The 27,000-nt window shown below is 39.1% G+C and overlaps 1 protein-coding gene across 2 annotated transcripts in view; it reads right to left on the reverse strand.

Moving 5' to 3' along the window:
* Positions 1–5,670: 5,670 nt before the first annotated feature.
* Positions 5,671–27,000, reverse strand: part of ATP1B3 (ATPase, Na+/K+ transporting, beta 3 polypeptide) — a 36,160-nt gene continuing 14,830 nt past the window's right edge. Inside the window, exons 2-8 of one of the 2 annotated variants that reach the window (XM_012725012.1) lie at positions 22,551–22,642; positions 21,074–21,202; positions 16,993–17,100; positions 12,643–12,827; positions 10,594–10,644; positions 8,347–8,430; positions 5,671–6,339 (exon numbers count right to left, since the gene is read on the reverse strand). In XM_012725012.1, coding sequence (XP_012580466.1) covers positions 6,172–6,339; positions 8,347–8,430; positions 10,594–10,644; positions 12,643–12,827; positions 16,993–17,100; positions 21,074–21,202; positions 22,551–22,617 — 792 coding nt within the window. In that variant the 5' untranslated portion in view covers positions 22,618–22,642 and the 3' untranslated portion in view covers positions 5,671–6,171. The remainder of the gene's footprint in view (positions 6,340–8,346; positions 8,431–10,593; positions 10,645–12,642; positions 12,828–16,992; positions 17,101–21,073; positions 21,203–22,550; positions 22,643–27,000) is intronic. The other variant, XM_012725011.1, reaches the window with a different exon arrangement.

Below are 27,000 nucleotides of genomic sequence, written 5' to 3' on the forward strand. Positions count from 1 at the left end.
GTCATTGAAGCACAAGTTCGATCCCCAGCCAGGGCGCTGACCCACATGCATAGCAGACCTCTCCTGTTTGACCCGCTGCTCCCCACTGCAGTGTATCAGTAGATCTGCCTGTTTTGTTCCCCATTCTTTGGTGAATCCTTCCACCTCCACACTTCTGGACTGTACCCTAATTCTTGTATGCGTAAGTAAATAAATCTTTAAGCAATAGATAAATAAAAAGCAAAAGCTCTTGTATTCTGGCAGCATTGCTGAGTGCTGCTGTTATTACAGGCAAGGGGAGAGGCATGGACCGGTGCCCTTTTCCCACCTCCACTTACATCAGCTGCCTTAGGGAAGGGCCAGGAGCCATCCCAAACGGGGTTGGGGGAGGGGGAAGGAGTAACTGGGAAAAGAGAGAAGTGGATATATAATTAGGAAGGGAGAACAAAGGGGGTTTGAGGACACACATGGAGGAGAGACATGTGGAGACACTTGGAGAGACACCTGAAGACATGGGGTGCTGCTGCTCCTGTTTTTTTTTTTTTATTTGTGCATACAAGAGCTGAGGTACAGGCCAGAGGTGTGTGTAGGGGGCGGTATGTGTGTGAGAGGATTCACCAGAGACAGAGTGGGGAGCAGAACAGGCACATTGACTGAAACACGCTGCAGCGGGCGGGTTAGGAGAGGTCTGCCACTCTGCATGGGTCACCTCCCTGGCTCTGGCTGGGGACTGAACTCAGGCCAGTGTGGATAGGGCTGAGACTTATCCCGAGGCCCTCAGGGTGGGTCTGTCTTAGATTATGTTTAAGGTGAAGGTCCTCCAGGCCATGTGTGCACAGGCATGGTTCTCTCCTGCTCAGTCCTGCTGGGGACTGCACCGGAGGCAGCCTGTCTCCTCCAGTACACCACACCCACTCTGGCTCAGCCCTAGCTTCCAGAACCTCCCCCTCCCAATAGCATGGAGAACAACTACTGCTTCAGTTTTAGTCTTGCTGTAGTGCTAGGATCTTGTTTTGATTGCTGGGTACTCCAGGCTCCGGGTGCAGTGTCTGGCACACACTGGGTACCCAATAATAAACTTTATTATTTTCAGAAAGAGCTCATTCCTTCTAAGGATTGATAGCAACTCTGCAGTTTTCCCTGATGAGGTAATTTGCTTTCAATCTCCAAGCAGATTCCAGCTTATCTTCCAATTGGGGGGAGCACTGGGGTACTGGTAAGGACCATGTAAATGGTCAGGCTGGCACACACCATCCCAAGGAGCTGGACCCATGGCTGCTAGCTTCCTCCTCACACAGGCCATAGAAAGGAGCAAAGGACATACCGTGTCACACTATATGGGGTGGCCTAGTCTAGCTGCAAGCGTGGGGGTCCGTTCAAGGAACACATCTCCAACCTTTGTGATTGTTATTTCACACTTGAACAATTTCTATCTGAGGCGTTTCTTCTTCCCATTTCTTCCTTTGGCCTAAAGGAATTCAGGACTGTACCGACCATGATGGCATAAGTTGTGCTCAAATGTGGTCCTCAGCAATAGCACCGGAGCTTGTTAGTATTCTCCTGCCCCTGCTGACTCAGCATGCATTTTAAACAGTGTCTCTTGAGAAGCCTTCTGCACACCAGGGTGGAGTGTATCATCTTCATAGGGAAAATGCCGTATTAGATTTCTATTTGCTGCCCCAAGTTTAGTAGCTTAATACTCATCCATCTCTCATGTCTGTGGTCAGTCAGGGCCTAGTTGTGGCTCTGCTGGGTGCCTCACACGGCTGCAGGGCTGATGTTGGTTGGGCTGGGGTCTCCTCTGGAAGCTGGGAGACTTGGTGTCCCAGCTCAGTGGGTGATGACGGAATTCATTCCTTGTTTTCTACATGGCCCTCTTGGACTCTGAGAGCAATGGTGTGGCCAGCCCTTCTATGTGGCCAGGGGTCAGCTTCTGCCTGACTTCTGGTAGAGGTAGCTATGATTACAACAGAGCAGCTGGATAGCCTCCCTACTTTAAGGTCAACTTTAAAAATAGCTACCTTGGGCCTCCCTGGTGGCACAAGTGTTTAAAGCACATCACTATGAAGCTATCAGCAGCTACTGAAGCATGAGCTTGATCCTTGGCCTGGGAGCTGACCCACACGGTTCAGTAGACCTCTCCTGTCTCACTAGCTGCTCCCCTCAGCAATATATTTCAGCCAATCTGCTTGTTCTGTTCCCCATTCTGTCTCTGGTGAATCCCTTCATCCACCCCCACCTCTGGCCTACACCCGTTCTTGTATGCACAAATAAAAGTTATCTGCAATCCTTCTTGACATGTTTTGTGATATAACATAGAAGTGATACCAGAAGCAAAGGTCATAGGGTCAGAATTCTGCCACTTTATCCACCAGATTCTACAATTAACCATCTCAGAAGTGTACTCACAAAATGCTCTTCATTTATGAGGCCCATCAGCTTCTCTACACACCACACCCTCTTGGTTCTTCCCTCCTGGTCCTCATCAGTCTCACTTTAGTTAGCCTGAGGCCACACTCCATCCTGCCATATAGCTTTTCAATCTACCTCATGTCCCTCTGCCACTGGAGAGTACTGACCTAAGAGAGCTTTCGCCACACTATCCAGCCACCCAGAAGTAACCTGATGAGTCTAATGCCAAAAAAGAAAAAAAAAAAGCCCTCATTTCCCTTGGCTACCACATCAGGGGATCTGTGACTGACAGAAAACCACAGGAATTGAGGTCAGCACACACCAAAGCTCTGCGCCACTCAGCGTTTCCCCCAAGCCGACAGCCCAGTCTTCTTTTCTTGGGCTTCCCTGCTCAGGCATGTTGCCACTAGCAGGCCTGCCTACTCACCCAAGTCTAGAAGAGACTCGTACTGAGCATACTGAATGGTCATGTCTTCAAGCAAATCCAAACTAGCATCAGCCTGTCACTGGCTGGTTGGTCACCAGTAAAACCCAACTTGTTCCAAGGAAGACCTTGCAGCGTTATCCCAAGGTACTGAATACTAAGCAAAGACTGATTCAGGAGACATTCTTTTATCAACTCATGCTTGGAAGTGTCTTCTAGTGACTGTGTATCTTTAGTTAAGAGTGTGCGTGAAGACTTTGGTGAACATTCTTCAGAAGCATGGGAGGCTTCTCCTGGTGAGAACAGGATATGCGGCTCAAAACACAACTCCGCTAGCGAGAATGAAAGTGGTATAAGTGAACTGAGCAAACTGTTGATTTTTCATTCAACTCAACTTGATATCTTTACTGAGGCAAGAGAATTAAAATTCTACACGAATTGCTTCAGATTGACACATCTGTGATCCCTCCTTCCATATAAAGCTCACTGCATAGGTGGTTGGGCGGAGAAGGAAAACAACTTCCAACTCCCCCTTGCCAACACTCCCTTGTCTAGGATAAACCATCCCTTCAATACAGTAGCAAAACAGATCAGATACACACAGCATGCCCAGTTATCAGGAAGCACCTGCAAAATCTGCAAAAGTAGGATGATCCTTGGAAACTCACATGAACATCTAGATACTGGCACCGTTTTTTCTCACTTAATCCTTGTGACCCCAAAGATGGCATCACCATCATTTAAGACAACTACTGCTCAGAAGAAACCTTCCTGAGACTTCTAAGCCATCAAATGCCAGCCAGGATTACCTTCCCCTGCCTCTGAAATGATAACTGACCCCAGCTGAACTTAAAATTCCAGCACTCTGTACACTGGGAAAGGTCTCTTTATAGGTGGCACTGTCAGTGATAGGCAGTTGTGCTTGGATTTTTGAAGGGGGCAAACCAGCCTTTATCTCGCCACCAAATGCATGGGGGAAATGACCACGAGGCAAGGGTACGGAACTTGAGGATGAACTAGTTTTAGGTGGAGAGTCACCTTTACAGAAAACCTGAAAACCTATTATATCTAACATGGGACAGACTGAATTACCATCTACCTAAGTCAGAGTTCAGGTATAGTAAACTCCAGCTTGGAGGCCTAAGGACACTGATCCACAATTTTCCTTAACAACAAAATAGCCACTGAATTTTAAATACTAAGTGTCGATAGACAGTTGAATGAGTGTCCTCCACCAGTGCTAGTGCTAGATTCAACTGCAGCAATCAAACTTCATCCGCCTCACAGAGCCAGCTCCTGCCCGTCCTCTCCTCCACAATGCGCTGCCTGTCACTCAGGGCCTTTTCACAACGGTCTCAGAGAGGGACTTTAGTCCTAACACCTACATGGCTCCTCAAACATAACTGCCATCTTTAATAGCCACCACCATGCTACATCCTGCCTCAGCATGTGGTAAAGTATTACCTGGTCTGTGAGCTGTTAAATTCCCCCTAAAGCCAACTCTTTCAATTTGACTATCTCAATTCTTGTTTCATGTTCTAAGAACTAGTGAGCTTTCTAGTCAAACAGAAATTTATCTTTATTATTCAGGTGGCCCCAATTTAAGATCTAAACTCTACCACTGTGCAAAAGTGATATGCCTTCAGTAGAAACTGCAAGTGAATTTTGATCTTACCTAGGTTTGCAAAATGTGGTAGGATAATCTTGTGATGCTGGGATGCTACAGTAGTAGCTCCCAGTCAAACCTGAGCTCACCAGGGTAAACCAATATGGTTTTGATTTTCAATGTAGTATTCAGTAATTACTTAAGAATGTCAACAGTTTGTTATAAAACAGGCAAATTCAAGTATTCTCAGTACATTTAAAGATGGCTAGGCCAAGCTATTTTTTGGCAGATGAGTGTGTTAAATGCATTTCCAATTTTTATTTACAACATAAACAAATGGCTTTATTAGGTAACCACATTGTGATTTGAGAAAGCTCTATCTTAAAAGACACAAGCATATAAAATTAATCAAATATTTAATATGGATTTCACATGAGGCACAGTTAATAGCTGAGGTTCTGTTTGCATGAGGCCAACTAAAGTGATGTCCTGGCCACAGTCCATGCCATAGCTCTAGCGTCTCAACATTTCATCCCCGTCTTACATTCTAAGAGGAAAGCCAAAGTACTGAACATATTTACCTTGTTAACCCCAAGAACTGTTTACATCAGCTGCAAAGACTTCTGAAATCATGGAGATCTTAGTGAGAACAAAGCTCTCCAAGAGGCTGCATGCCCAATACGAGCATGGGGCCAGCACTGGGTCACCAAGGGAATCTGGCTCTCAAGGTCACCGGAGCACTCACATCTCCAGCAGCCGTTGCTGAACCAGTTGGGCTGGGTCCCTGCTATCTGGGCTTGCACCAAGACAAAGGAAAACCTGGTTACTCCTTTGTGAAAGGAGTGGGGAAAAAATGGGCTTTAAAAAACCAATGTTTTCACAGGGAGCACATATTTTTCCACAATGGAGAAAGGAGCTTACGTTATGAAAAAGAACCATACCAAAATATCTAAGGGACTACCTGTGACACTTAGCAAGGAATGCCGATATAAAACCCACTATCTCATTTGAACTTCAGTTCCAAGTTTTTGTATTTCACAATCTTATGGGTGTCATAAAAAAATGAGAGGTATCTTTATGCTAACCTAAAAACTGTGTTTCAACAATGGACTGAAATATTTTAATGTGTAGATTTAGTTTCAGCACTAAAACAGTAGCATCTATTTTTAAAAACATATTGAACAAAAAGTTTGTGCTCTTAGTGAAAGTGACCCAGACTAATTCAGCATGTAAAAAATTAAAACATCGGTGACAACCTTTGAAATTTACTTTATTTTCTTTTCTTCTTCTCACATACAGAACTTCTCCACACACATTTCTTGCAGTTATAACGTCACTTGATGTTTGTCAGGTACCATATTATCCCTAAAACTTGGCTGGCATCAAAATATAACAGTTAACCAGTGTTAATTCTATAAAATATTTACATAGCACAGCACATTAAGCTTTAGACACTTGGCAATTAAACCACATAAAAATGGGACAAGCCCCCCCCACTCTACACATTCAGAATCAGGTGTTCATGGTCCCTGTCTGGCGACTGTACACTGGTTCAAAGGCAGCAGAGGCAACAGGCAGTTACTTCCGAGGACACTGAACACTATGATCTGAAGAACATCATGATGTCACCCCAGCCAGGTACCACCCCACCTTGCTTGAAGGTGGATTCCTAATTCTAGAATGGCAGGTCCAGCTGATATAAAATGAAGACAGACAACATATTTACTCTGTGGAGATATCCTATCTCTTACTATGGACGCACTGTGACTTTGAATGCAACTCGTCCTAAAAACTTGTCACGGTCATCCTCATTTTTTAGGTTGGATGTTCCCTCAATCTTGCATTCGATCGTTGCTTCACGTGGAGCACTAGAATTAAATAGGACCTGGACAGCGACTAAGGGCTGTAGATAATTCACCTGGTAAGTAAAGAAAATACATTAATTCAAATTTCTACAGTGATTTCATCTATACTTTATCAGGAGTTGGTTTAGTTTGTAAATTTAGAGTTATTTACTTTCTAGCTTTTATTAGACTATTCTCATTCCTTTGTACCTTAATTTTTATTAATTGTAGCTATAAACAATTCTCTGAGCATAGTTCTAAATATACTCCATCAGTTGTGACTATGCTGTATTTCATTACACTGTTCGATAACAGTGATCTGAACTTGCTCTTTCCACCCACTCCCTCTTATGGTAGGGTCCCTTAAATTGCTAGTTTATTGCACTGTAACCAAAAAGCAACATTTTGTGAAGTCAAGGTTGTATTTTTATGACAAATTTTTGTGATTGGTCCAGATGTGCTGGAGGGTGAATATATTCTTTAATATACGGTGAGTACCATATTTGAAAAGTGTTAATACATACAAATATTTAACTTGTTATAAAATAGTATAGTTTGATAAACATGTAAGATACATCTTTGAGATTTTGTTATGTTCCTTAGCTCTCATATCCTCATTTATGGGTTGCTCTATAACTTGGTGCAAATATACTCATAATTATTCTACCACCACTATGGTGGTACAATTCTTCACTAGAAGGAATTAGAAGCTGATTTTAGGGCTGGTGCAGAGACTACAGATGAACCTTAAATATGATGTTAGAATGTAATGAACTGCTCAAAGAATCATGGGAGCATGTCAAAGGGAAACAGGAGTCAGCCTAAAGGTTCTCAATGGCTAAATATGGCACAATTGTAGCATCAAAAAGAAGTAACAATTATAGACCTCTGAATTAGGAGGCAAATTCTGATAGTGTGTATGTGAAGAAGTAAAAGCTCTTCCTTATAATAAAATGCTAACTAAAGAATGGGGGAAAAAGGGGTTAGAAAAATAACTGTACATAATACTCATAGCAACTGACTCAGAAAAGAATCAACAATGCCAAAGCTATAGGAATAAGAAAGTTTTATAGACTCTCAAAGTATCCTTCCCACCCCCAATAGAGTAACTTTAGAGTGAAGAAGCCTGGCTAACTTTACTTTAGTCAAGTGCTCAAGGTTTCCACCACCATGAGAGGGACTACTCAAACCATGTCCTTCCTGATACACTATTCTGAAAAGAACTTAACATTTCTGCTGGGGCATTCCTGTTAAACATATTACCTATACCTAATCCTGAAAAACAATGGGCAAACTCAAGTTGAGGGCCATTAACAAAATAAATACTCCAAAGCCTGTACTTATTTTTGAAGAATATGAGGACATGAAACAAAAAAAGCTAGGGAACTATTCCAGCTTATAGGTGAATAATGATGTATCTTTGATACATTTCCTTTAGTCCACCGAGACAGCTGGCAAAATCACAAGGTCTGCAGGATGGATATTTTATATCAATGGTAAATATCTTTTGATAAACAGTTATATAACTCCCCCGCCCCCGCCTTTTTTTTTGTTTTTTTAAGGAATTAACACTGACGCATTTAGTATAAATATTCAGTATAAGATTACACCATGTTTAAAACTTTGTCCTTGGGCCTTCCTGGTGGCACAATTGGTTAACTCTCAGCACTATGAAGTTATTGGCTGCAACACAGATCCCTAGCCAGGGCACATGGTACAACAGACCTCTCCTGTCTCTCCCACTGCTCTCCTCAGCAGTCTGTTTCTGTAGATCTGCCTATTCTCCCACTGTGTCTCTGGTGAATCCTCTCACCAACCAACCCAGTACTTCTGACCTACCCTGCTTTTGTATGCATAAATCAATAAATCTTAAAAGCAAAACAAAAAACTGCCCTTAAAAATGGGCTGGGTAACAACTGAGATGTAAAAAGGCACAAAATGATATAAAAATAAACTATTATATTAAAAAAATAAAATGGGCTGGGTAAAAAAGGGTATATAACAATATAATCAATGAAATAAACTACTAAACACTTAGGAAATCTGGATAAAGTTTTAATTAAGGACATCTAAATACTTACATGCAGTTTTTTCCCATAATATGGAAAATATTTTAAATCAATATTTCCAGATGAAGGAAACGTCTGTACTTGTGTCTTGTTATCCTAAAGTTGAAAGCAAAAGAAATGATTTTAGATCATATACACAAAAACAAAGAAGTGTTCATGTTAATTTTCCACGAGAGCCCTTTCTGATGGCAGATCTATTCCTGTATTGTGTGTGAAATCTTATCTGTGTATTTCTGAAATGAATACATCGTTGTGCTTCCAGGCTGGGAAGCACCAACGGGTGCCACAATCTAGGATGTAAGATTCAGGCCTGAGAGCTCCAGAAGCTTCATGTGATAAATAACCATAAGCAGAAGAAGAAACTATGATGTGACTGACAAAACTAATGGGAAAAATAAGGTACTTCAAAAGAAAATCCTTCCAATACAATTTAAACATTACATTTCCTTGAATAATCTTCCAGACACATGTAAATCAGTAAGAAGCACATGAGTAGTGGGGTTACACTGCTTGTATTAAAAAGAAATGACAAACACAAACCTAATTAATATAAACACTGCTAAATGCTTGAGTTTTAAATTTGAATAAACTTAATACCTATTTTTGAAGTACACATGGAAATTGTTGCAAAACTTAACTACCTAAACTGGCAGCCCTTCTTCTCTGCTTACTTCACGCATCCATCATGAGGTGCAATACAGTGCAAAGTGTAGTGATGACACCCCACGAACAAGCTCTACTGATCCAAGTCAAAGACATGTACAAAGAGCAGGAGAGAGCAAAGCCCATAGACATTTTTCAATTACTAATCAAATGCCATCTTTTATTTTCACTCCTTAAAAAACCTCTAAAACAGCATTTTGTTAGCAGGTAAAATCATGTTGTGAGTACTTCACTGTTTAACTACTTTTATTACTTAAGCCATTTTCCCTTGTTATATGCACTTAATTAATATAAAAATGGGCATTTCCCAAAGTGCAGAAGAGTTTTCCTTTGCATAACAATTTATTGAATATGTCAGTGTGTATCTCCAGTCAGATTCCACATTTAACTTACAGTTCCCCTCATTTGGGCCTAACATCCCCAGGGTGCGAGGCAACACTTAAAAGGAGGACTGAGTTAAGATCACATGCTCAAGATGCCTGGTGACATATTCTAACTTATTCTCTTGGTTTGGACTTAAACCAAAATGTTGGCTTGTATTAAACTTTCATTTTATACCTTCTGTGAAAATTAGCACTTAGAAATTACATAGCTTGACATATGTACCTTAATAATTAATAATTAATGATGAGATACGTAACACACGTCATAGTTTTTTAAATAAATGAATGGCATCGTATCAGAAACTGAGCAGCTCTCAACCTACTAAAGAACCGTAAATGGGAACTCAAAGTGTGAATCTCAGACTGCAGCATCAGCACTTTAGAAATGCAAATTTTGGGCTTCATGCCAGCCATCCCATAGTCAGAAACTTAGGCCCAACAGGTCCTCAAGGTGATTCTGATGCACCACTGAATCTGAGATCCTGTGAGCAAGATGTTTCTGCTCCAATTTGAGGTTCATTCATGGTTATATTAGGAATTGTAATTTTTATTCACAACTATTTCAAGGCAACATTTTAAGTAAAATATTTCTAATATACTACTTGAGTTAGAATGTAAATATTCTACACAATAATGAAATTAAAACGAGAATGTAACAGTTTTCCTCAGAACTCTTACCCATCATTTATATATTTGTCTTAGTTGCACTTGCAGCATGGAAAGAAAACAAAAGAAATTATGAGATGAAAAATAAATAGCACTCTGGGAAAAAAAGTTGGGATAAGGGAGAAAAATAATGCTCCTAATTTAGGAAAATGTACCATGTTTCATTAAATCTTAGATGCTCATTTATATATATCAAATTATGCTCTATGATACATTACTAAGACACTTCCATTATAAGGCCATCCCAATTTTAGTGTTTTTAAAGATGGTGGTGGGAGTGAATCTTAGAATCAATGAAATATGGTATATGTAAATATAAAGGAAAGTGTGTGAAATCAGATATACATGGAAAACAAGTCTTCGAATTAGCACGACTACCCCTTTCCCCCCCAGCTTGCTAGAATACTTTTCTTCTAAGAATAGCACTAGAGAGGACTTACAAATGTGACACGGAAAAAAAGATAACTAAATGTCTTGCTTTAAGTCTCTTTAAGATATACTAAAATTATAATATAAGTTTGATTATGATCTTTTAAAAAATACTAACCTTTGTAGTACACTGTATCTTTGGCTCTCCAACAGGCTTTAATCCAATTATCTAAAATGAAAGAAATGCTGATCAGTTGAAGTATCATAAAGGTAGATAACAGAACCTCATCCTTAGCTGCTACACACAGACAGACAAAGGTAGGAAGACTGTGATGCCCACCCATGCTGAGCAGCAAGCCTGTTACTCTAAGGTCAGCACACCAAAATGGTCTTTTCAGTCATCTTACCAATTAGCTATCTTATTACTGTACTGGGGCAACGGAGAGAATAACATCAGTTGCCCAAGACCTGACCAAAACACGGTAGTATACTTTGCATCTTTAAAACAAGGAACAAACAAAACATTTTAAACTTTTATTATTTATACGAACAAATCATTAATGCAAAAATTGCAGAGGAAAAATAATTGTTCTTTCTGAAAATGTATTAAGTCACAACCACCATCAATCTCTTTTCGTAGGTTTCCACATAGCTTCATTGTATCACACCCATCTCTTCCACAAGATGCTTAGTGAGATGAATCCCATTTTAAGATTCTCCAAGCACCATGCTGAGCTGTGTAATGAGACCATTTTCAAGTATATAGTTGATATGACCATGAATTTCAACAGATACTATTCATCTGCCTCGAGGAACTTTTTTGCATTCTGAATTTCTAAGCCTTTACATATGTCTACTCAAAATACAACAAATGTTACAACCTAAATAGTAATACCAACTATCTTTGCTCTTTGCTTTGGAAAAAGTAATCATGTCTTGTTTCTGAAGTTTCTTTGTGTGCCTGATGTCATTTTCCTGTCAAATCCTGCACAGTCATGCCCATATCAACAAGTATAATCTCAGATCCTCTTAATTCAGAACTTCTTGCCTTTGCTTAATGCTGGATACTGATTTTCTAGCAATGTACATATGAAGATACTCCTAGGAGACTGGCATTATAAAAAATATCCCTATTAATAGTGAATAAATTATATAATTTGGCATCTCCTACAAGGAAATTTAAAAAAAAATATATTTATTAATGCATACAGAACTGGGGTACAGGCCAGAGGTGCAGCACGGTGAGAGAATTCACCAGAGACAGGGTGGGGAGCAGAACAGGCCCACTGACGAAGTACACTGCTGAGGGGAGAGCAGCGGGCGGGTCAGGAGAGGTCTGCCACGCCATGTGGTCACCTCCAGGGCGGGGATCAAACTCATGCTGAAGTGGCTTTAGCTTCTCAGTGCTGTGCTTTAACCCGCTGCGCCACCAGGGAGGGCCCGGAAACTCCTTTTTAAGCAAAGCCAACGCCAAAGTCTCCAAGTGTTACTTTCATTAGGAATGGCAGTAATTTGCTTATCAACTGTGATGTCAATGATAAATGAATTCATGATTGTGAGACAGGTGTACAGTTAAGAATCCTTAACTGCCTTTTCTTGGAGTAAATGACCAGAAATTAGCTCATTCTTCAAGGGAGACTTTGCCGGCTCTCTCCGCTAACTGTAAGAACACAGCTCTGCAGCACACCTTAGAGAGGAGCAGAGCACAGAGGTTAGGGATCTCTTTATTATAATAAAGAGTAAAGCATCTTTGTAGAAGACCCCAGGTCATTCTAATTTACACAGAGAACATTAGCTGCTTTTTAATTTGCTGATGGCTTTACGATTCAGCACTTTGGTACCACATAGCAACATGCTGTTACTCTGGCTAATCCACCCCAGTGAATGCATTAAAAACAAGTTTATCTGTGGGTATACTATTTATTAATATATACATATACTATAAACCAATGCTCTGCTACTAAATACTTAGAAAAGTTTAAGTCAATACTTTATTTACCATGGAATTTTAGATTATAACACAGGATTAAAGAGGATGCATATTATACTCCCTAACCCCGATTATCTTATGAAAAAATTTTGGGTTATTTTTCTGTATTAATTTTCCAAAGGTCTACTGGTATCACCTGCTAGCCTTTCACACAAATTAGGTAACATTCAGTAAATAGCTGCTAGCTTAACAGAGGATGTTAGAAAGAGCAGCAGCAGCAGCAAAATGTGTACATACTCTGTTCATTTTCACAAGAATACATGGCTGTCCCTCGGCGTATCCAAACTGAGGATCCTTCTCACCACTGCATGACCCAAGTAAGGTATGAGAAAACTGACATGCATGGTAAGGTGGACCGTTCTGTTCCGTAAGCGCTCCAGCAGGACAGTCTGTGAGGTTCTTCTGGTCTTGTAAATTATATGCTAAAATGCAAACATATATGTGTGCATAGATGAGCCAAAAAAGATCTTGAACACAACCAGGAGTATATCCTCCTTTGAAGAACATTCTTCAAAAGCAAAAACAGCATCACTGGTTACCAGATAATTTTAGGGAAAATATATTAAATTTCTTTTGTTAACTTTAACAGCTATTGAGTGGTATGAAGTTTACTGCATTTCAATACCAATACAAACTAGATTACAGGTCAGTCCCTTGTAACCAATAGGTAAGCATTAATCATGATTTATAGCCTTCTATATGCTTCTATGGGTCCAAAAGATACATTAAAAGGCACTACTTCTGCCCTTCAGGAGCTTCCAGTACCTAGTGACGGAAAGGTGTGGGTATCTAGTGCTAAGGCAATCTATGCAAAGGGGCCTGCAACTGAACTAAGGGCGAAGTGTGAGGCAATGTTAGCTCAGAAAAGGATGTTTTTAACAGATAGAGGTAACTGGATAGAGCTAAAAGTGCTAATAAAGGAGCAAAATAGTTAGAAATTGGAGATGGGGAAGAAAAGAGAGGAAAAGAAGACCTTCCAAATGTTTGAGACATTTAGATACAGTTAGAGACATAATAGGTACAACACTAAGCAAAAGCCTGATGTGATAATTTGTCCTCAATGAGCCCAGTCTATTGAAAGATACTAACAGTTAAGATGTGCAGCAATGTTTCAATAAATGTGGTGTATGTGTATGTATAAATGACACCAGAAAAAGGCAGTTTCAATGAATTCAACCAAAATTTCATATGCCTTCAAAGGGAAGTGTGATTTAAAAAAAATATATATATATATTTATGCTTACAGAACTGGGTTATAGGCCAGAGGTGTGGTGGGTGAGAGGATTCACCAGACAGAGTGGGGAGCAGAACAGGCAGACAGGATTGACAAAGTACACTGCTGATGGGAGCTGTGGGTGTGTCAGAAGAGGTCTGTTATGCCATGTGGGTCACCTCCCTGGCTGGGGATTGAATTCGTGGCTGCAGTGGCTTCAGAGAGCTTCATAATGCAGTGCTTTAACCCACTGTGCCACTGGGGAGGGCCTGGCAAGTGTGAGTTTTTAACTTAAAATACTTGCTATCAAAAGTTTTGATTTTTATCAAAAATTAAGTATCCTGAGAGCTATGCCCTCATTTAAATATAAAGACTGATCAGGTATTTGGGCCAGTGGTATACTTGTACAATAATATAGTACCATTCGTTACTCATTACTTTCTTGGCACAATCATAAATATCATTTGGCAAAAAAAATTCCATTTTTTCCAAGTGCTTCCACTGCTTCTATTCTGTCAAAGAACAATTTTGCATTATGTTGATTTCCATTTCCTTTTAAAAGCAAGGAGTGGGTATGAATAAAGACCACCCCCCCACCCCCAACCAGGGCATAACTGTAATAGAAAAGTAAGCAAAGGGCCCTCCCTGGGGGCCCAATGGGTTAAAGCACAGCACTATAAGCAAGCCTCAGCCGCTTTAGTGAGTTCGATTCCCAGCCACAGAGGTGATCTACGCGGCACAGCAGACCTCTCCTGACCCTCCCACTGTTCCCCTGCCTGTTCTGCTCCCTGCTCTTGTCTGGTGAATCCTTTCACCACCCCTGCACCTCTGGCCTGCACTCCAGTTCTGTATGCATACATAAATAAATCTTCAGAAAACAAAACAAAAAAGCCCAAAACCTTGACCTTACAACACGTGAGGGAAGTCTAACAATAAGGAAAAAGAAAAACCAAACATAAACAAAGTAAAAGAAGATCATAAAGATATAATGCAAATAACATAAAACTTTTAATTCTAATTAGGAAATTAGAATAGGAAAATGGAGACAATTTAAATGTTGGGGGTAAAAGAGAGGGCCTTTTCATTTTTTTTTTTTTAAACATCATAGAGTAAAAATAAATTCCCCAGAGAGTATAATACAGTAAAATCGACAAACAGGGGGCTCAACACCCAACTAATAGAATAGTTTTAAATAGAGAACAAGAAAAATAGGTTTTTAAGTGGAGAACCTAAGTCTTAATCCTGAAAAACCCATGTCAAAATCCCAGCAAAGTGGTATTTTGGAGACTGATACCAAAACACAAAGATTTTAGAATTCTAAAGAAATAAACTTAAAGAATCCAACCAAGCAGAGGAGAAAGAGACAAATACAAATAAACTAAAATTCTATATATAGCTACATTAGCAGGTCATTTTTGAAAGTGAAAGAACTCAAAATTTACATCTGTCATATCTTATAAAGTTACTTGAGAGATCATGACTCCACCAAAATTAGGGAGCAAATTAGGAAAAAGGAAACCAAGGAATGGTGCACTGAACAAAAACAGGTAATAAAGTACCAAGATAGCTGGATCATCCAAGGCCTGACAGATTGCAGGAGGTGAAGGGCCCCTAGGAATTAATTCTCCAGAAATAAGGGACAAAAAATTTCAAATAACATACAAAGAAGGGAGTCAGAAGAAGCATGTCTACAAGCAGTAAGAAATAAAAGTAATAATCGACAATAGGGAGAGACACTTAAGGCTCGTGAATTAAAGCATCGCCTGTTATGGCAGGAAATAAAGATAATGCTAAAACTGATAAATTAGTGTACAAATGCAATAAACCAAAAACTACCATAAAAGCTAACAGAGAGGCCCTCCCTAGTGGCACAGTGGGTTAAAGCACAGCACTAAAAAAGCTAACAGAGATACAGAAGAACAATTTCATAAGGAAAATTCAGAAAGCTTCAAGTTATTTCCTGCAGAAAATGTATACAGAATCAGACTATTTTTCAGTTTTCAGTGCTCCCACCTCTTGCCAAATCACCACTGGCAAACATCACAATTATTGTAATGGTGTCTTTATGAGCTTCCTTTCCCTGCGATGGCTCTCCTCAAAAGGCAACATGGATGATCCTTTAAAAATGTGAGGGAAATGCTGAAAAACATCCAAGTCGGTCACTGTAGAGTGAAAGGATTAAACAGTGGCCTCAAAGGACCTTCATACTCCGGTTCTTTAACTCTTTGACTTCAATCTCCTTCTCTCTCCTGGGCTTACTCCAGCTAGATTCTTTGAAGATGTGGGCTCGAAAGGAATTTGAGCGGAAGGAATTGGGATTTTTACACACTGACAGGACATATCCAGTAAAGAGAGGATAAAGATACATGAAGAGAGATAGGAAACAGTGTTTCTGATGCAATGATGGCTGTGGAAGAGAAAGGAGACCTCACCAGAACAGGAGCAGTATCACAGATAAAATGGTTGCAACTGCTGGTTTCTTTTATTGGTGATGAGGATAGTTCTCATCCGAGTACTTTTATTTTTGAAGCATTAAAACCAGGTTACATGAACAGAGTTATATGGACAGAAGTCAGGAGTTAGAGGTTTGAAATAATTCCCTCAGAGAATTACTCAGAGAAGCTCAGTAGGATCCAAGGAGCGGAGCAAGTCCATTTGAGCAAGGTAATCAAATACCCATTGTGCTAATTAGTCCTATTAGAAGTCTTTCTCCAGCTGCTCAAGGGGCAGGATCCAAAGAGTAACTCCACCTAGGAGAACTAAATGGCTTTATTCATTTACAGTTTAGGACAAAACAAACAGCGAGGGGCAAGGGGCTTTAGAGTACTGGCAAAAAGTAAAAATTAAAAAACCAAGCAAAAAACAAAACAAAACAAAAACCCCAACATGCAGTTAATAAGCTTGATAAGATAGGCAAGCAGGATCAAATAAAAGTGTCAGTGAACTGCAAATCCCACTGAGACAGAAGAATAGTGAGGTAATTGAAAAAGTAGACTAGAAAGATGGGAGGTTATGTTAGGAAACTCACAGATTTTGGAAATGGAGCCCACAAGTTCTAACAGGTGATCGGTACATATTGTGTGGCTCGGGAAGAGGTGAGACTAGCAACTGAATACCAACAGTTTAGGGCATTTGGTGATTATTCGTTTATGCTGTGGAGATAGGTCAAGCAAAATGGTAGGTTAAACTGGGCCAGGAATCAATTCAACTGCCCATTAGTTTAGACCCTCTCTCAACTGACTGCGTTTAAAAGAAAGAAAAAAAAAAGGGTAAAGCAAACTAAAAATGACGCTTCGAAAAGCATCCCAATGTGAAACTAGTTACTGCTACAACTAAAATCTTTCACCTGACTCTATAAAAAACAATATACTTACGCTCTAGAAACTTCTTAAGGTCTTCAACATACTTTTTATATGTGCTTGGATCGTTGACATTAAATGAATACTCCAATGCAGTCACTGGTTTTGGAAAAACCATAAGTCCTATGAAGAGATGAAAGGGGGATGGGTGGGGAAATTAGCAAATTGTTTTTTCTCCTCCTGTCTTTCCTACTCTTATCCCTAAAATGTAAAACTTATTTAGCAAATTACATGGAAAATTGTATTTATAGGTATTTTGAAATTATTAAGAACTTCTTTCTGCTGATAATTAAAGTACAGACACATTTAGAAGGAACAAGAATTCCAACTCTTCAAGTTACAACTACATGGAAACATTCATAAAGAAAGCTTACCTTTTTCAAAGAAAGAAGCCTGCATAATTTTAACTTGATAGGTAAATATTTTTTGTTTCATGAATAAACATTATTCTATAATGAAAAAGTGATTTTCATATACTGAATATGGAATGTAACCATCAACAATTTCATATTAGCAGTCAACACTTGGGCATATAGATCACATTGTGTGAGTTTATTAAAGAGAAAATATAAGTGCATTTAGATATATAGCCATGCTCCCAACTTTTAACAGGTTTTGTTGTTTAAAAAAACATTATTGGGCCCTCCCTGGAGGCACAACAGATCAAAGCACAGCACTACGAAGCTATCCAAAGCCACTGCAGCATGAGTTCCATCACTGGCCAGGAAGGTGACGCACATGGCAGAGCAGACCTCTTTTGTCTTGCCTGTTGCTTCCCTCAGCACTGTATTTTTCAGTCGACCTGTCTGTTCTGCTTCCTACTGTTACTATGAATCCTCTCACCCCTCCTATACCCCTGTACTTCTGGCCTGTAATCCAGACTCCAGTTCCTGTATGCATAAATCTTTAAAACAATCATAAGACATTATAACTAGCTCATCTTAAAAAAAATATTATTTGTTTTGCATAGAAGAACTGGAGTGTAGGTCAGGGGGGCAGAAAGATCCACCAGTGACAGTGGAGAGCAAAACAGAAGGATCTACTGAAACACACAGCTAAGGGGAGCAGCAAGCGAGACAGGAGAAGTCTGCTCTGCCATGTGGGTCAGCTCCTTGGTCTGGGATTGAACTCAGGCCTTCATAGTAGGCCTTTGTAGTGGCAGTACTTAAGTTGAGACTTAACCCCCAGGCTACCGGAGAGGCCAAGTACTAGATAATTAATTCATCCTGAATTAATGCATGTGGAATTTAAGGTAATCCTACAGTGTCCTGAGAAGTCAGTTGGTAGAGCATGAGACTAAAAATAACCCTAAACTTTTTACTAGTCTAAGCATTTCCCATGTCAGTTATTACAGATATGCCTTCCACTGAATCTGAAATTGTTGCTCAATGATAACTAATGCTTTTAGATCAGCTCCAGTTTCTTTGAAGCCCTAAATTATAAATTTGTAAGACTCTTGAGTTTAAATTAGAATTAATGCTACCCAAAAGAGCATGAAAGTGTTCTGCTAAGCAGAAGGGTGTATCTTAAGCTTTCACACACAGGAGTCCCTGATTAAACTCCCTACTCACTTTGCACAAAATAGCAGAACACTTAGATTTGGATGATCCCCTAAGTCTAGTTTCACTACCACTCTTAAATCACTATAAAAGCAGTAGTAATTTTCTGATTTTTAAGTGTTTAATATACAGTAACCCCTCTGATGAACCAGTGTTTGACATGACGACTTATCTGAGATTGCTTGTTCATATTTTTAAGATTTTATAGCAGGAACAAGATATACTATCAGTAAAAAATTTCACATAACTGTTTGAAAACTCAAACACAATCATAAAACATTTAGATTTCAAAAAACAAAGCCTAGATTTCCAAAATAAAAGAAAAACATTAAGAGGCATATGCTTTATAAACAATGATTTATTTCCTTACATGACTAATTTCTTAAAAAGATTTATTTATTTATGCATACAAAGGCTGGGGTGTAGCCCTGAGATGCAAGGGTAAGAAGATTTCACCAGACAGAGCAGAAAGCAGAACAGGAGGGCTGACTGAAATACACTGCTGGGGGGAACAATGGGAGGGTGCGGAGAGGTCTGCGGTGCCATGTGGGTCAGCTCCCTGGCCAGGGATTGAACTCATACTGCAGTGGCTGTGAAAAGCTTCACAGACTTAACCCTTTGTGCCAGCAGGGAGGCCCCTTACATGACTAATTTCTAAGGGCATTTTAAGCGATATGATTTACAAAAATTTTGTATAACACCTAAAACTGAATTTCAGATGGCAGTCTTCCTAGCTCTCACCTAGCAGTGGTCTGGAGCCCTAGTACCTAATACTTAGCATCTATCTGAAACATTTAAGTAAAAAAAACCCATGGCAGGAAAGGGTGGTACAGCTGCACTGCTGACATAGTACATGCAATTCCTTACTCAAAATCAAGATCAACAACGGAATGTGTAGACTAAAGGAAGGAACTCTTGTCTCCTTCCAACTTAAAACCACTGGGGTGTGATAGTATGTGCATGCTGGGACTTGCTAGAATGTGTTAGGATAGACAGTGTTTATACTGTATTTATCTGTTAAACTAGTTTTTAATTTACTGGGAAACAGTATTAAAATGGTATCATTTAGAAAATGTAGTTACTGAAAAAACCTGAAAATACAAATAGAAAAAACCAAAATTACTCATAATTTCTTTATGCTGAGAAAACATTTAATAAATATATTCATCTATTATATGAAATTTATGTGTATATTATATTTTAAGTAATGCTTTAAATATACAATATACTTGGATAATTTTAAGGAGGTCATTTTAAAACTGCATACTTAAATACATTAAATATATTTTATTGCTTATATTACTCTTACAATTACAAACAGTTTATAATAAACAGGCTAAGCTCTGCCATAGAAAAACTGTTCAATTAATGCTCATGGTGTGAATAAACACATCTTAAAAAAAAAAAAAGTTTATATTTCTGAAATAGTAAGACTGTGTTCCATAAAGTAGAACATATGTTTATTATTATGTTAAAGTGATATAACTTATGTAGCAAGAAAACAAATTATCTTAGAATTTGTCTAAGTAAAAAGAAAAGAGGGTTATAATGAGAGGTGAGGGGGAAAAGATCAGTACAGAGCAAGTCTTTGATAACATAAGAGTTATTTGTAATGTTTAGACAAATCCTAGCTGCAAGTAAAGGAAAACAAAACGCAGTTAGGACAAATTGTTCTGAGAAAAACTGCTTGGGGAAACTGGATCAGTTTGGCTGTAGATATGATTCAAAATTCCATGTAGTGCAAAGTGAGCAAGAAACTAGACTAGGATTCCTTAGCCTCAGCACTGTGGACGTTTTGGAGCGGTGATTCTTTAGTGTACATATGTGTGCCTTCTCTCCTGCAACATCGCTGTAATTTGATCACATTTGGGGACATTATACACACCGGAGTTCTTCACATTACTGTTACCTTACTTCTATAAAAATTGCCAGCATCTTATGGACAAGGGCCAGAACCAACACTGAAGGCAGTGTCCTAATACTTATTTAAAAAGAATAAAATCAAGAGACAGAAAATGTAACTTAAACAAGGGTTTCAAATTTTTTTTTTCCTGTACTAAGTATAGTCTCTAGTATCCTAGTGATTTCTTTCCTTATGACAATCAGTGGAGAAGAATTAAAACATATTGAGTATATTCATTTTATTCTCTATTGATATATCATTCCTTAATATTTTTTAATCATTTTCATGCTAAGCTATTGAACCATGAAGCATGTATTTTGCAGGCAATGCTCTAATTCATAAATATAATACATAAATTATATTAGTAATTTACATAGCAAGAATGTCACATAATACTCATAGCGGTATTGGTCAAACTTAGTTTCAGTGTAATTCTCAATATTCATTTCTACTTGCTTCTGGCAAAAGACTCCTGCTGATATAGTCCAGAAATTTGAAGATCTTTAAATACTTAAATGTTTTAAAAATTCGTATCATCTAATCCCAAGATTTAATGATTTATTTTCTAGCCGAGAAATGAAGAAATGCGAGTATAGTGAAAAGCAACAATCTAATTGTGTTGCAACATAATTACCTGGACTAGGAATCTGATCTCGATATTTAGGAACCTCATCGTTCAGAGTCTGAAGCATAGCCCACATCGTGAATGTGAAGAGTGCAGCCAGGAATACATAAAATACTAGGTAAAAGAGCAAGATCAAACCTGTAAAGAAAAATAAAATTTATGAAATTTTGCGATATACAAATACATTATGTGTGAGAGAGACAGATACCAGCTTTAAAAACCAACCAACCATGGCAAGGCTAGGAGTCCGAGTTTTGCCATGCACAGCCACGTGCGTCTATACTCCGAGTAAGAATTTGCTCAAGCAATGGTACTTTCAGCAGGCAGCACCCACCCAAGCTCATGACCCTTCTCTATTTGTCTCATATTTCCAGGTACAGAAGTATCTTTTAGTACTAGTTTAATAGCAGTTAAATCAGAAACCTCCAATTTAAGATCAGAGATTTATTTTCCAGCACACAGGAGAGTGTTTCCCAAAATGGACTTGATGGCCTTCAGAAAGACAGAAGCTTTTAGATGGGACAAAGTTCCCAGCATGTACATGTTCCCTTTAGTGCCAAATAGAAAAGAATTATTGCATTGATTCTATTATCTCCCAGCCATTATTTGCATAAATTTAAGTTTTTAAAAACTGAGTTGATTTAAAATATAGCCAAGAATAGTGCAGAGAAGGCAAATCATGAAGATGGCATTCAATGAAGTTCAAGAAACAATGGTTGAGTGGAAGGCTCATGCAAAAGTCCAGAGAGGGCAAGATCAGTAACAAAAACCCCAATCAGTGACTTCACAACTCTATTGCTAAGCAGCAGAAAACGAGATTTGGCAGTGTCAATATCTTTCCCATCAAGATGCTAACACAAATCTATCTTAACAATTTATTTTGGCAACATCTAAAATCAATTATTTTCCTCAAATGTCTACATTAGAAGTTCTAATATCAGAGTGATCATCATCAACATTATAGGTCAGAATATAGTGTTAAAGCCATATATTACAAAATGTTTAAAATTGATGAAAGTAAATCCCGAAAAGGCAGTAGTGAACGAAAACATTTAATGTTCCCAGTTGAATTAGCTTTAGTTTTATTTCCCAGTCTAACCTACTCTTTGTTTGCCTAACTCAGTTCCTAGCAGAGGGCCTACAACAGGGGTTTCCCAAACTGGAAGCTATAACCAACCCCCCCCCACACACACACACCCCCATCACAGCAAGGATTAACTTCAAAGCATTTCTAAGATTTCTATAATACACATTTGAACATATCCCTCTTTTTCCTGGAGAGTAAATCCATAGCCTTTTCTGATTCTTAAAAGATTCCATGGGCCCAAAACAGACTATATCCAAAAGTTAGGCAACTTTTTATTTCTTAATTGTAGGCCAGGAAACTGACCCCACCAACCCACCCCTTCAGGTAAAATAAATTTCACTTTAATGTAGACTAGCAGCCCTACCATCCCCGCCCCCCCCCCATTACCACCCCAATTACCAGGAGGCCAAAATAGGAAGCGAGAGGACAGAAGGAAGGAGGGCAGCATGTCACCTTCAGACAGCATCACCTTCCTACCACACAATGCGATCCTGTTGCAGAAAAAGAAAAGTAGACCATTCTCAAAGAAATGATCAGCTTACCATAAAAGGAAATGAAAAAATAAAAAAGAGATATAGAAGACAAATGATTCTTTCATATCTAGCTATTTGTAAGAATGAATGGATAAAATCCTACACACAGCAGACCGTGGTTGGACTGTGTTCCAATAATATCCCACAAAAATAGGCAGTGTGGCTGTAATAGTTTGTGAAGTCATGTAGAAGATAATAAACTGGAAAAGTCTGAAGTGAAGTGTTGAGTATAATTATTTAGTCACGTTTTAAGTCATCTCCAAATATTTTTACACCATTTGCATAATCTGATTTTAAATTTCTAGGAAAACTAACAAATGAAATATGGAAAATAGTTATAAAACACATATAGCAAACATGAACAAGTTGGATCAAATTCTGCTTCTACTAAAGAGTCATTACACAAAGAAAAAATGTTAAAAAAACTCCTATAAAGAGTTACATTTATAAAACAGATGCAGAAATTAACAACCATGTCCCAAATCTGATGCCATATACTCATGGCCATTAAGTCAACCTTGAATGCAGGGAGTGGAAAGGAAAGGAAATAAGGAATTTTCAGTAAGGACGTGAGTTAAGATCCTTCTGACAAGATCCAAAACTGACACCTAAAAACATTATGTGGTATGGGGGCCTCTCTGGAGGTGCAGGGGTTAAAGTCTCAGCTATAAGCTATCACCAGCCACTGAAGCTTGAGTTTGATCCTCATCCAGTGAGGTGATCCACATGGTGCAGCAGGTTTCTCTTGTCTCTGCCACTGCTCCCCTCAGCAGTGTATTTCAGTAGATCTGCTTGTTTTGCTCCCCACTGTCTCTGCTGAATCCTCTCAACCTCCTGTACCTCTCTGGCTTAGATTAGTTCTTGTAAGGACAAATAAATAAAAACACACACTAAGAGGTATAAATTTTTGCTTTTATATAAACTTGCAGCTAGTTACTCAGGCAATTTGTTGACAGGTTTTAACACGCTGACTTGGAACAAACTAGGATCACCTTTGGTAGTACACAGTCGAACAGAGCTCCTTATCTGTCTGTCTCTGTGCTCATTAACACAAGAAACTATGAGGACTGAATAGTGCTTATTCTATCACTAATGTTTCTCCAGCTAATCAAGAATTTCCTTACCTTATTAAAACTAGCTAAGGACATATGGGTTAAACTGTGAAGAAATATTATTTTTAAATAGTTCTACATCAACAGAAATCACCAGCAGACAATTCAAAATAAGTGCCGGGCACTTCTTGGGTTATAGCACAGCACTATGAAGCTATCCAACACCAATGCAGCATGAGTTTGATCCCTGGCCAGGGAGGTGACCCACATGGCACAGCAGACCTGTCTGGACTGCTGCTCCCCTCAGCAGTGTATTTCAGTCAATCTGCCTGTTCTGCTCCTTAATCTGTCTCTGCTGAATCCTCTCACCCCCTGCACTGCACTGCTGGCCTGTACCCCAATTCTGTATACATAAATAAATAAGTCTTAAAAAAAAAACCCAAGTAAGTGCTATGCAAAAATGTAATGCTATAATTGACAATTCTGCACCATCACACTGTCATAGAAACACATCAATTACTTTGTATGATACTTTCATGCTGGGATGGAAGGGGACTCAATAGACTGTCAAGTGACTAAGAACTTTCACACACCTAACACAGGAATTGACCCGCCTCCACTTTTTTCATTTCTCTTCTTTGAGAAGTCCTACTTTTAAAAACCCTTTCCACTCTCATTTTTGGTAGAATAGGTGCTTCTGGAGGCAATGCAACAGGAGTCATGGGTAAACTGGGGCTATGCTATGCTAGAATCAAGACTTGCCTCCTATCCCTGCCTGACCACTTTCTTGTTCCCAAAGTATCCTTAATCTACTCCCATCTGAGGGGGAAAAATCCATTATTCATGTTATATAGAAAGCAAGATATAAAAGCCAGGAGATTTGATGATACAAAAGCAATCTAGAAACATTTTTTCCCAAAGATTGATTTATGCATCCAAGAACTGGAATACAGGCCAGCGGTGTGGGGTGTGAAGGGGCCATAGGTGAGAGGATTCACCAGAAACAGAATGGGGGAGCAGAACAGTTAGGTTGACTGAAATACAATGCTGAGGGGAGCAGTGGAGGTCTGCTGGTCCTTCTGACTTACTTCACTGAGCATAATCCCTGCTAGCTCCATCCATGTTGCTAAGGATGGCATTAATTCATCTTTTGATTGCTATATAGTATTCTGTTGTATATATACACCACATCTTCTTGATCCAGTTGTCTATTTTTGGGCATTGGGTCAGCTCCCTGGCTGCTGACAGCAGCACTGTGCTGAGACTTAACCCTCTGCACCATAAGGGAGCTCCCCTAGAAACATATTTTGCAATACTTCAACAAGGTCTTAAGGGTAAACTTAAGGTTTATTTAATTATTATTTTTGGGGGAAGGAGGCAGAAGAACTGGGGTGTAGTTAAGAGGTGTGGGTGGTGAGAGGTTTACTACTGTACCCTATGTGGGTCAGCTCCCTGGCTGGAGTTTGAACTAAGGCCATAATGGTAGTAGCACTGAGATTTAAACCTAATCAACTATACTTTACTCTCAGGAAAATGTCTTAACATTGCGGTTTGATTTATATGGATTCTCCAAGTGAAACTAAGCAGAAAGAAATGGCTTTATCTAGGTAACTTTTCAACCTCAACTGGGTATCCAATAATTCAGTGCTACACACCAAACCTAGAAGAACAAGACTCCAATTAGTTCAGGAATTATTCTTCAAGAATATGCTCACTTCAGATGCCACACAAACTTGAAAACAACTGATTACCAATCTTTTGAGACCCCCACTGCCCCTTGGTTTGGTAATTTACTATAATTATTCATGGATCTCAAGAAAACACTAAATTAAGATTATAATTTATTATTTAGGAGGTTGGGGGCTCGGGAGGAAATGCAGTGCCTATGTCCTCTCTTCAGCATTATCAGGGCATGTCACCAATGTGTTACAAAACATGGAAGCTCTACTAAACTTTGAGGTCCTTTATAGGGGTTTCACTAAGTGGGTGTGACTAAACCCAATCTCTCTATCCTCTAATAATGTGTCTGGCCTTTCTGGAGAACAACGCCCATGTCAAAGCTTGGGCCTTACCACAAGCACTGTGTTAGCATATAAAAGGTTAGCCTCTTATCACTGAGGACATTCCAAGGCGATTTCTGCCTTTGTGCTAGAAACTTGGGATAAACAGAAATTATACCTATAACACTAGAATACATGAAATCTGGGGACGGGGGTTATCGTTAGACTTCATCAAAGACTGGCACACATAACCAACATTTTTGAGGCCCTGTGACCTGATGCACTACTTCTGAAAACTTCCTAGTTATCTGAGAAACCAGAAAAAAAGTCCTCTCAATGGATTTTGATGATCAGGAAGTACTTCCCCTTGGATAAATTTGCACTGTTTAGTTTTTAAAAATTTAAAGCAAAGGTAAGTATAATTTTTAAAAAGAAAAGATCATTTAAAATCCTTTGTATGTTTCAATTTTTAAAAATGACTCAGTGAGGCATAATTTACATTCCATTTACCTGTGGGTAGAACTCCTGGGTCATATGATAACTCTTATGTTCAGTCTTTTGAGTAAGTGCCAGACTATTTTCCAAAGCAGCTGTCCTATTCTACATTCCCACCAGCAGGGTTATTTCCCTACAGCCTCATCAACAGTTCTTATTGTCTTTTCAGACAACCATCCTAGAGGGTAGGAGGTAGTATTCACTGTGGGTTAAAATGGCTAATGATGTATGTTGACCATCTTTTATATCTCTTGAGAACCGTCTATATTATGATCGCTGGTCCTTTTTCCAACTGAGTTCTTGTTTTTTTTAAAAATTTATTTATTTATGCATGGGGTTCAGGCCAGAGATGCAGGGGTGAGAGGATTCACCAGACAGAGTGGGGAGCAGAACAGGCAGACTGACTGAAATACACTGCTGAGGGGAGCAGTGGATGGGTCAGGAGAGATCTGCTGTGTCATGTGGGTCACCTCCCTGACACAAGGGATCGAACTTGTGCTGCAGTGGCTGCAGTAACTTCACAGTGCTGTGCTTTAACCTGTTGTGCCACCAGGGAGGGCCCTTCTTTGAGTTCTAAGAATCCTTTATGCATTATCAATACAAGCAGATAAATGATTGCATAAAAATTATATTCTTCCATTTAATGGGCTGTCTTTATTTTCATAGTGTATCATGGAAAGCTGGTAAATCCTTAAATCTTAATATCAAGTTCAACCTGTACACTTTTTCTTTGGATGCTTGTACTTTTGATATCATTTCTAAGATATTG

Source organism: Condylura cristata, unplaced genomic scaffold (genome assembly GCF_000260355.1).
Source record: "Condylura cristata isolate star-nosed mole 26May11 unplaced genomic scaffold, ConCri1.0 scaffold00014, whole genome shotgun sequence".
Classification (NCBI taxonomy): domain Eukaryota; kingdom Metazoa; phylum Chordata; class Mammalia; order Eulipotyphla; family Talpidae; genus Condylura; species Condylura cristata.